At 43.4% G+C, this 17,138-nt stretch overlaps 1 protein-coding gene across 1 annotated transcript in view; it reads left to right on the top strand.

The window, feature by feature from the left end:
* Positions 1-16,627: 16,627 nt before the first annotated feature.
* otud4 (OTU deubiquitinase 4) overlaps positions 16,628-17,138 on the top strand; it is a 129,634-nt gene continuing 129,123 nt past the window's right edge. The window contains exon 1 of the mRNA XM_048542260.2: positions 16,628-16,941. Coding sequence (XP_048398217.1) covers positions 16,768-16,941 — 174 coding nt within the window. The 5' untranslated portion in view covers positions 16,628-16,767. The remainder of the gene's footprint in view (positions 16,942-17,138) is intronic.

The raw sequence follows: 17,138 nt of genomic DNA, 5'->3' as shown, positions 1-17,138 counted from the left end.
AATGGATATCCCCGCAACTTCATCCACAGATGCCAACTAAACAAACAGCAACAAGAGGACACAGTACATCCTAACACACTGGCCACACTGCCGTACATCAAGAACATATTAGAACTGACAACAAGACTCCTAAGGCCACTAGGAATCATGACAACCCACAAGCCCACAGCCACTCTGCGACAAACACTTACACGACATGCAGAACCAACGTGGTTTACAAAATACCATGCAATGACTGCCACAAACATTACATCAGACAGATATGATGAAAACTAGCTGTCTGAATACACAAACATCAACTTACCTATGGTGTCCCTCATGAATGGTCTGACCCCAGCCAAACTTATCTGAGTTTGCCACTTGGGTTAATGCAATCTCAGCTGCCTGGAAACATACCCAGCACTGTAGAAAGGTCATTGTCCTTTTCTAGTGTGGCTATCTTGTTAACTCCAAATTTTCACCTGGAGACCCAATGCCAGGTTGTTTGCTTTCCACTTCACTATCCACCTAAGAAGCATGGTGCCACATTTTGTAAATATAATATACTCCACTGGCCTAACTGCAGACAAACTTCTTTTAGCTCTTTCAAGGAGGGCAAGACTATTTTTCTTAGAAGGGATTTTAATTACACCAGAGCCTAGGGACTGTATATTACCTAGGACTGGTGGAAAGACTCAAGGGCTAGATTGATTTGTTTGACTTGGTGGACATCTAGCGACGTCTTCATTTTAATTTTGGTGTTTCAGCTTTGAAAAGCATGGAACCAAAGGGTCCGTAATTGACTGCTGTTACATTTCTAAGACTGCATGTTCTTGCAATTCTGGCAGTTGTTGTGCAGTGGTTGCCATGCTCAAAGTGCTGTCTAATGTGATGGGGTTCACTCCTGGTGCTTTAACAACCTGTCACTAGAATTGACTCCATCTGGGCTGGAATTTCCCCCTTGTAGCTATGATTGGATGTGTTTAAGGCTCATACTGTGTCTTCTTTCACAGGGTTTGAAAAAGAGATGGAAATCAAGGGCTGAGAGGCTGGAGAAGGAAATGCTCAGTCTGGAGTTACATCACAGTCGAGCTGCCAGGGACCTGACACTGTGGAAGACATATGAAAAGAAGGGACTTCTGAGGGATATCAAACTTTTTGTTCCCAAGGTGCATTTATAAAGTTGTGAACCTGTTTCTGGTAGGATCCAGTCAACGGCTCCCCCTCTTCAAATTGTTAGAAAAGGAATGGGGGCCCTAACGACTGGCGGATTCAAGGGGGATTTCACAGAAAATGCAGGGAAGTGGACATGATGAATGCTGGACCAGTTATGATCCTATTGAATGGCAGCACAGGCTTGAGGAACCAAATGGCCTACTTCTGTTCCTATTTCTTATGATCTTATAATAAGTAGTTCCATATGCTATGTCCCCATAATCTGTTCAGCAACAATGCTTGAACTTTTTTTTTAGGGAAATCTGCTTCTGGTCAGCCCCATAAGCACTACAAACAGGATGCTCCAATTAGTCTAGAGAAAATACCTTGAGTCCTCATATAGTAATCCAGGGGGCAAAGCCTCATGGCAGGACAGGCTGATTGTAGAGTTCCACAGGAGCTCCTGGAGGAATGTTTAGTGACTGGAAAGATAGCCCTGTGATGGCACATGGCTGAAATGACTCCATTACCTATGAGGAGCGATCTCCCTTTTCTTCAAAACTAGTGCCGGGTCTCCGGCCTCAGCACATTTAAAAAATATTGGCCAGGGCAACATTTGGATCAAATCTTCCACCTCGACATGCCATACTTGGTCCTAGCCCGGATCACAAACAATAACACCCAGTTTGTCCAGGATCTGACCCATCTTGCCAAGTGGACAAGTCTGTTGACTGCCTTTGATCTGGAGAAGTTTGACAGGGTGGATCATGAATATTTCTTTTGTTATTCTGCAAATATTCTGGTTCAGGATACAGAATCTACTGGATCTGAATTCTGTTCGCCTCTACAGAGTATCCAATTTAAGTTAATGGGTTCTTGATGGTGCCCTTTGCTTTGGGAGAGAGGTGCATTAATTCTGTCCCTTGTCCGGCCAGTTGCATTCTATTTGCATGAAGTCTTTCCTGCATCTCTTGTGGAGGAGATTGTCAGGTCAGGCTCTCCATGAGCTTCAGATCAAATGTGTTCGCTTGGCTTATGTTGACAGTGTCCTTATGTTCCTAGCTGCCCTGCAGAAGTTGCACAAGTGCCAAGAAATATGCTTGGCAACATCTTCTAACAGATTAAATAGGGTTAGATGGTCTAGATTCTTGATTGGTCAGTGGCAGATGGACTTTTTATGAGAAGAATTCAAGTCTCTCATCTGGATCACCACTCATCTTTGTCAGCCATGCTGAGGATTCTGGCTGATGAACTGGGGACAGCTGGAGGTCAAAGTCACTTACGGCATTGAAAAGCACTTCTTTGAGAGCAGTCTTCAAAGGGTTGACTATTACTGATAAACCAAGTGATTGCCCACATGTTGTAGTACCAGATGGTCACTTTGATTCTTCCCAAGGAATTTGTCACAAAGATGCAGAAGATGCTGACTCTTCTGGGTCGATGGTTAAGAGTCTCCTTCAGTCATGGACTTGTGTGCCTTTGCATCTGATGGCAACTTTCTGTCTTTGGACCCAAAAATAATACTTAATCAGAGAGAGAGAGCCATATAGAAAATGGCCCAAACAAATTATTTGAGAGATAATGTTAAATTTGTTCTGAGAAACCTATGATTATTTTTCTTTAATCATTCACAGGACAAAGTGTTGCTAACCAGGCAACATTTTTTGCCCATCTCTAATTGCCCAAAGGGCAGTTAAGAGTAACCACATTGCTGTAGGTCTGGAGTCACATGTAGTCCAGACCAGATAAGGATGACAGTTTCCTTTCCTTTCTGACAATTGACAATAGATTCATGGTGATCATTCGACTCTTAGTTCCAGATGTTTATTGAATTCCTATTCCACCATCTGGTTTTCCTACAGTATAAACCCGCTTTTCCACCTCATTCATCAGTTTCAAAGAAGCCACACTGGATTTAACATATTATCTGTCTCTCACACCACTGATGCTGCCAGACTTGCTTAGTTTCTGCAAAACTGTTTCCAGCAAGTGCAGATCTTTGTTTTTGGACAAATATTAAATTATCCATTTTGTTATATTACTTGTTTAATAGTATTCTGAGAAGTTATTTCTTCCAGTTACAATCTGATTTTTTTTTCTGTGAACAGGTGCTCAAGCTTGCAAATGTCCATCAGGGATCGTGATTAAGAGAAGCCAATTTGGTAATTTAACTTCCTAATCTAAGAACATCTATGGCAATTTTGACTCCCTTACTAGCACCCTAACTGATTTTAATTCAAAATGGACTGGCCTGTATCATTATCTTTACTGATCCCATAAATTACCTAGATAAACAGATATCTGGAGAACCACAGAATTTATTTTGTTTAAAAATTGTTGTTGACTACATTGCCATAAGAAAGCTATTAGCATTTTTAATTAGATCACTGTTACAAACTGAAACATTAAGTCCTCAAAACACACTTAGGACTTTGGTAGAATATCTCATCACCAATGCGTGTGACAGGATTTACTACACAGAAACCACATTGGGTTAGAGGTGCTCAGCTACATCTGAATTACCTACATAGACAGCATCAAAGATCATGAAGCCAAGCTTGACTGTAATGCCACTCAGTGTAGTTGTGAACATTAATTATTGCTAAGCCTAAAGGCACAGTCACTTTACAGTAGGATCTTGAGATATTCCATGACACAGTTCTCCCTGAGCACTTTGTACATAGTCGGTAGTTGAGGAAAGATATAAAGATACATTATAAGATAAGATAATTTGATCAGGTTAGATGAAGAGTTTGAAATGGAGGTATATGTGGAGTATGAATAACGACATTTGCTAATTACACAAAATATTGTCGACTGTAATTCTTATGTAAGTTCAGGGTTACTTCCCTGTTTTTGTATTTTATGATTGTGCAATTCTAGGAGGAAGACTCTATTGGCCACACACCTTCAAGACATGATGTTGCAATCAACTTGTCTAAATCCAACATAGTGGCCAGATGTTGAATCGTAGGACCCTGGAAAGTATCAAGGATCAGAGAAACCTTGGTGTGTATATCCACCAATCCCTTAAAGTAGAAAGATGGGTAGATGAAATGGTCAAGAAAGCATATGGCATACTTGCCTTTATTATCTGAGGCATTAGGAGCAGACGGGATATGCAGAAGCTGGATAAAATTTTGGTCAGGCCAGAGGTAGTGTGTAGTTCTGGAATCCACATTATAGGAGGGATTGTTTGCACTAGAAACTCTACGTAAGAAATTTACCATATGCTGTTTGGACTGAAGAGATTTCTTTATGGGAGGGATTGGTCAAGAATAAGAAGGAAACATATGTCAGTGATAGACAGCAGAGATCAAGTGAATCCTTAGAAGAGTATAAAGGCAGTAGGAGTACACTTAAGAGGGAAATCTAGAGGGTAAAAAGGGGACATGAGACCGCTTTGACAAATAGGGTTCAGGAGAACCCAAAGGGATTCTATGAATATATTAAGGACAAAAGGGTAATTAAGGAGAGAATAGCACCCTCAAAGATCAGCAACGCCACTTATATCTGGAACCACAGGAGTCGGGAGGGATACTAAATGAGTATTTTGATTCAGTGTTTAATGTGGAAGATACAGAACATGGGGAAATAAATAGTGACATCTTGAAAAATGCCCATATAGATCACGTTCACCACTCTGCCCTCAAGACTAGTTAGCAAGATTAAGGAGGGGCAGTGGCCTAGTGGTATTACTGCCGGACTGTTAATCCAGAGACTCAGCGAATGTTCTGGGAACCTGGGTTTGAATCCCACCGTGGCAGTTGGTGAAATTTGAATTCAATAAATATCTGGAATTAAGAGTAATGATGACCATGACGAACATTGTCAGTGTTCAGAAAAAGCCCATCTGGTTCACTAATGCTCTTTACAGAAGGAAACTGCTTTCCTTATTTGGTCTGGCTCACACATGACTCCAGAGCCACAGCAAGAGGATAATTCATAACTGCCCTCAAGGCAATTAGGGATGGGCAATAAACCAGCCAGCAATGCCCTCATCCATGAATGAACAAAAAAAAAGGTCAGATCACATGGAACACAGGGACAATTAGCTATTTGGATACAGAACTGGGTCAAAGATAAAAGACAGAGGGTAGTGGTAAGGAGTGCTGGGTCCACTGCTTTTTGTCATTAATATAAATGATTTGGATGTGAACATAGAAGGTAAGGTTAGTAATTTTGCAAATGTCACCAAAATTGGAGGTGTAGTGGATAATGAAGAAGATTACCTCATAGTATAATGGGATCTAGATCAGATGGACCAATGGGCTGAGGAGTGGCAGATGCAGTTCAATTTAGATAAATGTGAGGTGTTGCATTTTGGAAAGATAAATTAGGGCAGGATTTATACACTTCATGGTAAGGTCCTGGGGAGTGCTGCTGAATGAAGAGATCCTCGAGTACAGCTTCACAGCTCCTTGAAAGTGGAGTTGCAAGTAGATAGGATTGTGAAGCAGGCATTTGGCATGCTTGCCTTTATTGGTCAGTGCATTGAATGTAAGTGTTGGGAGATCATGTTGCGGCTGAACAGGGCAGTGGTTAGGACATCTTTGGAATACTGCATGCAGTTCTGGTCTTCCTCTGTTAGGAAGGATGTCGTGAAACTTGCAAGGGTTCAGAAAAGATTTACAAGGATAAGGGTTGGAGGGTTTGATATATAGATAGAGGCTGAGGCTATTTTCCCTGGAGTGTCGGAGGATATCGGGTGACCTTATAGAGATTTATAAAACCACGAAGGGCATGGATAGGGTAAATAGACAAGGCCTTTTCGCTGGGGTAGGGGAATCCAAAACTAGCAGGCATAGATTTAAGGTGAGAGGGGAAAGATTTAAAAGGGATCTAAGGGGCAATTTTTCCACACAGACGGTGGTGCATATATAGAATGAGCTGTCAGGGGAAGTGGTGGAGACTGGTACAATTACAACATTTAAAAGGCAACTGGATGGATATATGAATAGGATGGCTTTAGAGGGATATGGGCCAAATGCTGGCAGATGGAACTAGATTTATTTAGGATATTTAGTCAGCATGGATGACCTGAACCATAGTCTGTTTCTGTCCTGTTAATATCTATGACTCTATGAGGGGTTGGATAGACTGGGATTGGTTTCTTTGGAGCAGAGGAGGCTGAGGAAAGAGAATGTTATTGACATGTATAAAATTATGAAAGGCATATACAGGGTAGATTAGACAGAACTTTTCCTTTGGTGAAGGTTTCAATGAGAGGAACCATAGATTTTAGAAAAGTGGCAAAAGATTTAGAGGGGATGCAAGAAGAATTTTTTTCACTCAGGGTGGCAGGAATTTGGAATTCACTGCCTGGGAAGGGTGGTTGAGGCAGAAATTCTCCTAACATTGAAGAAGTATTCAGAAGTAAACTTTCCATGTCAAAACATATAAGGCTGTGGGTCAAATGCTGGAAAATGAGATTAGTTAGATGGTTGTTTTCGATCAATACAATATCAATCATGGAATCTGATAACACAAATATCCCACACAGTAAAAATCTCCCACGTTCCAGTGATGGGGTTAAATTCAGGGGCAAAATGGCTGTTTGCAGTCATATTGGTGCATCAGAAGGACCTGCTCCAAATGCAACTTCTAAAATTCCATATGTCCAATCATTTACAAGGAAAACAAATTATTCCGTTTTCAGACAGAGCCATTTCTTCTGGAATGTAAGTAGTCAACCAAGGGCTGCACACCTAAAGAAGGTCTCAAAAGGAAAATGCAAGTTCTACAGATGCTTGTGCAGAATTTTCTCAAGATGTTCTTGCCAAAATCAACCCCTTGAATTAGCTACAGCCACATTACTAGATGTGAAATGGCAGAGAAATTAGATAAAACTGCTGCATGAACTATAGAAAAAATAATTTTCCTCTTCATTTGATTTTGGGGGTTTGTGAATTAATATAGGAAATCAGCCATTTATAAGCAATTTTTGACTAGTTTATGCAATTTAAGAAGCAACAATTTAGGCATGATACATTAGTTAATTAGATGAAGCAAATAAACATATGTTACAGATGGGGGTGACTCACTGATACCAGAAGATAAACTAGTGGAATTTGTCAGTCTCACTGAAGTTGCAAAGGAAGCAAACTGCTCTCTAGCCAAACTGTCAAGGAACTCTTCTCTGGATTTTTTTTTCCTCTTCTGGCCCATCTTCCATTTGGAGAAAACAGCTCCCTGTCAAGGACTGCTCCCTACAAAGACCCCTTTGCCCCTAAGCACTTGTTGATATACTCTATTTCTGGAGGGCTGGTAGCTTACACAGTGTCAATCAATTATCTGAATCTTTTTGGTCATTGACTATGGGGAAGATACTCATGATGTCAGATGACCATTGTTCCCTGACTCACCTCCATTTGAAAGTTAGCTGTCATTTCTTCTAGGAACAGAGACTGCTTATTTTCCAAATCACTGTATTCATAATAGGATAGTGTGATTGTAATAACTCTTTTGATTACTCATGTGAAGGCTAATTACTACTGGAACACTTAAGCGCGGTTTCATGTTACATTGGAAATACTAAGTATGGAATAAGAAATAGGGATCCCAAATTTCCAACACTTACTATTGTGTACCCCAAACATTTATTTTGCCCAATAGATCTAATGTTGGAAATTAAATATGATGTTATAATGTACATTCTTGTCAGAAAGTTGCAACAAATTTGCTGCTGATGCTAATTTATTGAGAGAATGGCAAAAACAAGGACATTCATGAAAAAGGTAAGTGACGAGATCCTTTTTGTAATCTAAAAGAAAAACAAAATGCTAGAGAAATCAAGGTCTGTAGAGAGAGAAACACTTTGAGCCAAGTGACCATTTGTCAGAACTGGAAGCATGTCGGAATGGATGGTATTTATGCTGATGATGGGAGTGGGGTGAGGAAAGGTAGGGGAAAGAGTGAATATAATACATGAAGATGGTGCCCAAGATTGAAATTTTGGCATGGGAATACAGTGATGTATTGAAGTGGTAGCAACTGGTAGGTCAGGAAGCAGTCGCCCGGTCTGTCTATCATCTTTTCAATGCAGAGGGGACCAAATAGTGAGCAGAAGATCTAGTAGATTAGATTGCTGCTTTACCCTGGAAGGTGTAACTGGGACCTTGGATATCTGGAGGAAGAAGGTAAATGGGTAAGCATTCCACATCCTGTAATTTAATGGGAATGCACTGTGGGGTGTGAGGAAGTGTTGAGTGAAGGAGGTTTGGACCAGTGTGTTCCAGAGGGAATGGGCACTACAGAATGCTGATAAGGGAGGAGAAGGGAATGTGTGTCTTATAGTGACATCCTGCTGGAGGTGGTAGAAATGGTGGCTTATAATCCTTCGGATATGGAGACTGGTGGGGTGGAAAGTGAGGCCTGGGGTCCCGTGCATTTTTGTGGGAGGGCAGGGGTGAGAGTGAATGTGTGAAATGGGTTGGACACAGCCAAGGGACCCATCAACCACAGTGGCAGAAAATCGTCAGTTGAGGAAAAAGGTGGATATGTCTGAGGCACCTCTGTGGAAGGTGACATCATCAGAACTAATAGTATGGAGTTGGAGAAATTGGGAGAATTAAATGAGGTCCAAGTAGGAAGCAGTGAATGAGAACGTACAGTCAAGATAACAATGGGAATTGATTTTGTAATGGATATGTGTGGCTAGCCTATCCCCAAATATGGAAAAGAAGATGTCAAGGAGGGGAAGGGAGGAATCAGAGATGTACCACAGAGAAAAGGATGGAAACTGGAAGCAACACTTGTATGATTCCGGTTGAAAGTGGGGAGTAAGACTGATGATACTAATGAGAAAGAGTTGTGGGGAGGAGACCCAAGAAGGACTGGAACAAGGAATGTTCCACATAACTTACTAAGGGACAGTCATTACTGAGATCCATGAGGTACCCATGGCTGCACTCTGAACTGACGAAAGTAAGAGGAGTTAAAAGAAGTTGTTCAAAGTGAAGACGAACTCGGCCAAGCAGAAGAAGAATGAAATGGATGAGGACAGATCAGGGTTTCTTTTAAGGAAGAAGCAGAGAGCCCTGATGAGGAATGAACATGTAGAGAGGCTGCACGTCCATGACGAAGAGGAGGCAACTGGTCCCAGCAAACTGGAAAGTTTAAAACCAATGTAGAGCATCAAAAAGAATTGCGACTGCAAGTTGCAAGAGACTGGACAAGGGGAGAAAAAAAAACATTGAACTAAGGTAAGAAGAAATAGGGAATGAATGAACAGGTAATGTTTTGACTCCATTGACCCTTTGTCAGAACTGACTTCAGCTCGGAAAATGTGTTCCCCGGCCAACATCTCTGTCTTGGGCTTGCTGCAGTGTTCTACTGAAGCTCAGCACAAGCTGGAAGACCAGCACCTGATTTCTCACTTGGAAACCTTGCAGCCTTCTGGACTCAATACTGAGTTCAACAATTTTAGAACTGAGCACCTTCTCCCATATCATTACCCCAACTCCCACACATGAGGCCTTGTCATCACATGAGCTGCTACCATCACAATTTATTGTCAGCCACTAATCGTCCCCATTAACAGCTATTCATTTTCCCAGGCTGGCCTCTAAACATTCTTATGTCTACCCATCTGTTTTCTTTTCTCCGGGCACCATTTCCACTGAACATTCATTCCTCCCCCTCACCCTATCTACCTGCTAAGATTTTCAAGCAAATGTTATTTTTATTTCTGACTTTCAGTATCTGCAGCTCTTTGGTGTTTTTTGTTAAGAACAAGCTAAAACATTGGAAAGAGTAGGATATTTATGAACATACAGTGAGATGTGTATAAGTTGCCACAAATAGGTACCATTTAATTATAGACATTATAAAAAGAAATAATTGAGACAAGTTATGACAAAGTTCAGCTTTTGCGCCTGGTAACATGAAGTGGCTACGGGATATCACAAAGACGCTGCCTGAGGCCACCAAAGCAAGGATTTCTGACTCTGGACCCATCACGTTGCTACTGCATCACTGCTATAGCAAAGAGGGACAGACCGGACCCATCAAGTTGCCAATGCTGGAGTCATCGCCGCATCAACTGCTGCCCAAAGCCCCACATTGCTGCAATAGCCACAAGGAATTGAGGGGTTAATTAGAGCCACCATGCTGCTACCACTATAGTTACAGCTTAAAGCACTGCACTGCTGCCAGAATGAATGGGCCAGACTCATCCACAATGAAGCCTTTGATAAGGCTGTGGCTGCTATGGCACGAGGAATGAACATTCGTATCCATCATGCTGTTGCCGTGCAGCAGGTTGTCGCAACCACCTTTCTGTGCTACAGCTGTAGAAAAGGTGAACTTTGATACAAAAGAGAAATGAAGAAACAAAAAAAAGAATGTGGCTGGCCAGGTGACCAGGAGCATATGGGCACAAAGCCTACCCTGTTGTCACAACCATCAATGGATCTGCTCACTACTATTGGGTTTTGGGAAGAAAATAGAAGCAGACTATATAGGGTTCGGGGACTGTGAGATGGGAAGTTCTGGGAGGCGAGATTTCCGGATGAGGTTAGTGATCATCACAGAAACAACAGTTTGATGATCAATGGAGGGGTCATGGTTCAGGGAAGATAGGAGTGGTGACAGTGATTTGACACTCATCCTTTGCACAGCAGAGGTCAGTACGTCAGACAACAACAGCACCACCCTTGTTGGCAGATTCCAATGCAAAGTTAGGTTGGATCTAATTGCACAGAGATGAGCAGGTTCAGAGTGAGACAGGTCAGAATGGGTGAGGACAGCACAGAAATTAAGGAGACTGATGTCAGATTGACAGTTTTCAATGATCAGGTCAAGTGCAGATGTGAGACCAGAGGGAGAGGTCCAGGTAGAATGTTAAATGTAGGTGTATGCACCTGTGGGATAGTGACTCCTGTCAAGAGAAATGGGCACTGAGGCAAAGGAAACAGAAGAGTTTGATGTCATGTCATGCCTGAAATTCATTGAAAAAGTGACATAATGAGATAAATCTAAGCCCTTTTATAAGTACAGATTGTTAAGAGAGCATAAGGTCAGAAGGTATGGTGAACACCTGATAAGAGATCGGATTAGAGGAAGGGATGAATCGAGAGGGATTGGGAGGGGAGGAAGATTCCAGTGGGGTGTGGGCATCTCTGAATTGTTGCAACTTGTTTTCCTGAAAATAACAGGGCAGGTTTGTTGTTAAAATTTTGAATTAGGCTGAAAAATGAAGTAAAACTTAGCCTTAAGATAGTGTGAGGCAGTGCCATGGACAGAGAGGTCAAGATAGAATCATAGAATAACACAGCATGGAAGCAGGGCCTTGGCCTAAACTGTTCCATGCTGCCCACTCCGCTGGTTCTAACTGCCCACATTTGGTCCATATCTCTCTAAGCCATGAAAAATAAAGCAACAAACTATGGATGGTGGAAATCTGTAAAAAAAACCCCCAGAAAGTGCCAACATTTCTGTAACCAGCCTGTTGCAGAGCTCTAGTAAAACTCAATGCAAGTTGAAAGAACAATATTTCATCTTCTGCCAATATACCTGACACCTTCCTCCACGTTCATTATTCACCCCAACACCCCAAGATTGTTTCGCATCGGTTGCTCCAAGGACAGCCAAACCATTTTCAACCATTCCCACTTCCCATAGCTACCTACTCAACATTTATCTCCTTCTAGGTTTATCATCAGCAAGCCCTTTGTTTACCATTCCTTTGCTGTCTCTCAGCACCATCTCTATGGATTCTGCTATTGGTGTGTTAAAGTTGCAGGCAACGGGTAGTTCAGGAACTTTTTTGCGAGCAGAACATAGATGTTCTGCGAAGCGGTCACCCAGTCTACGCTTTGTTCCCCAATGTATAGGCGGCCACATTGTGAGCAGTGAATGCAGTGGACTAGATTCTGGGAATTACAGGTGAAAAGTTGTTGAAGCCCTGGGTACTGGGGAGGGATAAGGTAAATGGGCAGGTGATGCACCTTCGGTGGTTATGGGGGAAGATGCCATTGTGCTGTGGGGGGTGTTGGGAGTGAAGGAAGTGTGGACCAGACTGCCACAGAGGGATCGGTCCCTGCGGAAGGTGGGCAAAGGAGTGAATATGTGTCTGGTGGTAGCATCTCACTGGAGGTGACAGAAATGATGTCTGGGGCTCTTCTGGATGTGGATGCTGGCCGGATGGTAGTTAAGGACAAGGGGAACCCTATTGTTGCTGTGGGAGGGAAGAGAAGAGGTGAGGGCAGAAGTGCGGGAGATGGACCGGACCTAGTTGAGGGCCCAGTTGACAATGGAGCTGGGGGATCCTTCGTTGAGGAAGACGGTGGACATTTCGGAGGCTCCCTTGTTGAAGTTGGCCTCATTTGAACAGATACGACGGAGAGGGAGCAACTGAGAGAATAGGATTGAATCTTTACAGGAAGCAGGGTGTGAGGATGTACAGTCAAGGTAGCTGTGGGAGTCGGTGGGTTTGTGGATATTAGTGGCCAGTCTATACCCAGAAATGGAAACAGAAATGTCGAGGAAGGGAAGGGAGGAGTCAGAGGTAGACCAAGTGAAAGTGAGAGCAGGGTGTAAATTGGAGGTGAAATTGATTAAGTTTTCCAATTCCAGACAAGAAAGGGAAGCAGCACCAATAATATCATCGATGTATCAGAGAAAGAGTTGTGGTTGGAGGCTGGAATAGGACTGGAATAAGGAATGTTCCACATACGCCAGGAAGAATCTGGCATAACTAGGCCCCATGCGGGTACCCTTGGACGCCCCTCTAACCTGAAGAAAATGAGAGGAGTTAAAAGAGAAGTTGTTGAGAGTGAGGATGAGCTCGGCCAAGCAGGGGATGGTGGTGATATGTGGGGATGGTTCAAATCTTTGCTCCAAGAAGCGGAGAGCCCAAAGACCCTGCTGGTTGGGAATGAATGTGTAAAGGGATTGCATGTACATGTTAAAGAGGGTGGTTGGAACGGGCAAGCTGGAAGTTTTGAAACCAGTGTGAGGCATCAGAGGAATCATGGATGCACTTGGGCAGGGATTGGATAGTCCTCTTTGTGGATTTTTGGAAGACACAACCGAGCTATGTAGGGCTGGGGAACTATCAGCCTGCACTTGAGAACTGTCAATGTGATATTCGTCACCTCAATTTCTCTGCCCCTCTCACCAAATCCAACCTATGACCCTCTGAACTGACTGCACTCTGTGCACCCAAAGCTAACCCTTACTTTATTATTAAGCCTGCCAATAAGGGTGGTGCTGTTGTAGTCCGGTGTTCTGACTCTATCTTGCAGGGGCTGAGGGCCAACTTTCAGATACTTCCTCCTACATTCCCCTGGACCATGACCCCACCATGACACATCAGGTTATTGTATGGTAACTGATCTCATTTCATCCAGTGATCGCACCCCCTCTGCCTCCAAGCTGATAGTTCTTCAGCCCCGCACAGCGCGCTACTACCTCTTACCTAAAATCCACAAACAGGACTGTTTGGGCAGACCCATTGTTTCAGCCTGTTCCTAGCCCAGAGAACTCATCTCTTCCCACATTGACTCAGTTTTCTCTCCCCTGGTCCAATCCCTGCCCACATACATCCACGATTCCTATGATGCCTCGTGCCGGTTTCAAAACTTCCAGTCTGCTGGTTCCAGCCGCCTCCTCTTTACCATGGATGTGCAATCCCTTTATACATCCGTTCCCCACCAGGAGGATTCTGCTTCTTCCTGGGGCAAAGACCTGAACCACCCCCACTCACCACTACTTGGCTGAGCTCTGCCTCATCCTCAAGAACTTCTGTTTTAACTCCTCTCATTTTCTTCGGGTAAGAGGGGTGACCATGGGTATCTGCATGGGCCCTAGTTTTGCCTGTCTCTTCAAGGGGTATGTGGAACATTCCTTGTTCCAATCCTATTCCAGACCCCACCCATAATTCTTTCTCCAATACATCGATGATATCATTGGTGCTGCTTCCTTCTCTCGCCTGGAATTGGTAAACTTAATCAATTTCACATCCAATTTCCACCCTGTCCTCACTTTCACCTGGTCTCTCTCTGACTCCTCCCTTCCCTTCCTTGACATTTCTGTTTCCATTTCTGGGGATAGACTGGCCACTAATATCCACCACAAGCCCAGTAACTCCCACAGCTACGTGGCTTATGCATCCTCACAACGCACTTCCTGTAAAGACTCCGTCCCATTCTCTCAGTTCCTCCATCTCTGTTGCATGTTCAAATGAGGCCAACTTCGACAAGGGAGCCTTTGAAATATCCACCTTCTTCCTCAACCGAGGATACCCCAGTTCCGTCGTCGACAGAGCCCTCAACCAGGTCCAACGCATCTTCTGTACTTCCATCCTCATCCCCTCTTTCCTCCCGCAATGGCAATTGGGTTCCACTTGTCCTCACCTATCATCACACCAGCATCCACATCCAGATCATTAGACGCCATTTCCACCACCTCCAGTGAGATGCCATCACCGTACAGATAATCACTTCCTTCACCCCCAACATATCCCACAGCCCAACGGCACCTTCCCCTATAACAAGCGAAGGTGCAACACCTGTCTATTGACCTCCTCCCTCCCTAGTATCCAAGAGCCCAAACATAGCTTCCAGGTGAAGGAACACTTCACCTGCACTTCCCAGAATCTAGTCTACTGCATTTGCTGCTGACAATATGGTCTCCTTTACGTTGGGGAAACAAAGCGTAGGCTGGGTTACTGCTTTGGAGAACATCCACATTCTGCTTGCAAAAAAGACCTTGAACTACCTGTTGCCTGCCACTTTAATGACTACCCTGTTCCCTGGCCAACTTCTCTGTCTCTGGCTTGCTACAGCGTTCTAGCAAAGTTCAACGCAAGCTGGAAGAACAACACCTCATTTTCTGCTTAAGGGCCCTGCAGCCCTCTGGACTCAATATCACGTTCAATAATTATAGGGCTGAAACTCTCACATGTCCTAGTCTTCTGCCCCACTCATGAGGCCTTTTACCACATCGCCTGCCATTACACGCTACCTGTTGTTAGTCACTAATAGTCCCCATTAACAACTATTCACCCTCCCAGCCAATTGTTATCAATTTCTTTGTCTGTCCAACTGCTAATCTCTCTCTCTTTAGGCTCTGTCCTATCGTTTACTCCCTACTCCATCATATTCCCTTTTTTCTTGCACATAAACTGACATTTTCCCAGCCACGCCGGTTCTGAGGTATGGTCACTGAACCCGAAACATTAACCCTGTTTCTTCCTTCACAGATGCTGCCAGACCTGCTGAGCTTTTCCAGCAAATTTGTTTTTGTTCATTTATTTTATTGTCTTTGTTATTCTTTTATGACATCATCCAAGGAATGTCAGTTTTCAACCTCATTCATGGCATCTCACTCAACCTCATCATCATTCGTCAGACACTGCAACTGATAGAGTTTTTGATAAATTATAATTTTCTCAAATTAAACACTTGGAAGGTAACCACTGATTTAAGGCCAAAACATAAATTGTGTAGCTTCACCACCAATCCCAGTGCTCTTCAGGGCTGCAGTGACATGATTTGGTTAACTGATCACAAGAGTGTTGTATTTTAGCTTGAACTGAATTTCTTGTCCTCTTTATGTCAAAGACCAGCTTCAAAATATATCCTGCCTCAGTTCCAATGTTGCCAGAAACTTCATCCATACTTTGGATTTCTGCCACACTTGACAATGGCTATTAATTTTGAATTACTTTTCCATTTTTCACGATATTATTTTCCATTGTTCATCAAATCCAAACAATACCCTAATCCGCTTAATGAATCACCATGGTACCCTGGAGGACAAACCCGATTTTAAACTCCTTATTTTTTTGCCAACCCTGCCCATACCCATCTCCTTTTAACCTGTTTGGACAAACTGTGGTACATGGAAGGCAGGTTTGATATTAAACCATACTATCTGGCCCAAAGCTACACTTCCTATTGGAAGCCCAACCCTTCCGTTATAACCTGCTCTTCGCTGCTGAAAACTCAGCGTTCGGTCAATGTTTAGCCTATTGTGAGTCCTCCATTTTCTATCGCCGGTAGTGGCTATACCTCAGCTAAAGGAAATTCTTTCCCTTACACTTTATCAATCTAAAGCTTCAGTCTTAACATAGAGTTCCCATTAAACATAATCTTATTCCAATGCTTCAGTGATAATGGGAACTGCAGATGCTGGAGAATCCAACATAACGAAATGTGAGGCTGGATGAACACAGCAGGCCAAGCAGCATCTCAGGAGCACAAAAGCTGACGTTTCGGGCCTAGACCCTTCATTAGAGAGCCCGAAACGTCAGCTTTTGTGCTCCTGAGATGCTGCTTCGCCTGCTGTGTTCATCCAGCCTCACATTTCGTTATCACTTATTCCAATGCTTTCTGTGTTTACTGCGACGCTAATGAATGGAACAACTTCCGCCGACCACCGAAAGATGCACTTTGGACTTCGTAGTTTTTTCGTCAACAGGCGCCTGCGCGATAGGGCAACAGTGCTACAAAGGGCGACTACATCATCCAGAATGCACTCTGTCAAAACAAGTGGCAGCACGAACTGAGTCTCTGGCTCCCGGATAATTGGATCTCGAGCTTTGGAACTCGGTGGTGGAACAGAACGCGCAGTGAGGAGTCAATCTGAACATGTGCTTGCAGAGCGGGCGTTAGATGGCCACTTGAGATGGAGAGGGGCGGTGCTGCTGGTAAAGGCAAAATCTGCCGGGCCGTGGAGCGTTGCAACAGCACCGCTCACCCCAATGAACTTCTCCTCGATGAATACTTGAGGACTCAGGGTCTGTATCGAAGGAGAATTGCTAAGGATGGATCTTGTCTCTTCAGAGCTGTTTCTGAACAGGTATTCAACACGCCTAAAAGAAACTTCATTTAGCATGATTAGAATTGAATAATATTATTTATTACATGCTGTCAAGGTCTCCAAAACAGCTCATCTGATTTTTTTGTTGTTTTGGGGCGATTGGTTGCCACTCCTGCCTTCAAAAAAAATGCTGACCACGGTTTTTCCCCAAGACAAGAAGGGCGTTGTTGGTGTAA

This window comes from Stegostoma tigrinum, chromosome 1, assembly GCF_030684315.1.
Source record: "Stegostoma tigrinum isolate sSteTig4 chromosome 1, sSteTig4.hap1, whole genome shotgun sequence".
Classification (NCBI taxonomy): Eukaryota; Metazoa; Chordata; class Chondrichthyes; order Orectolobiformes; family Stegostomatidae; genus Stegostoma; species Stegostoma tigrinum.
The sequence above is the reverse complement of the archived record's forward strand: the minus strand, read 5'-3'. Positions and strand labels throughout refer to the sequence as shown.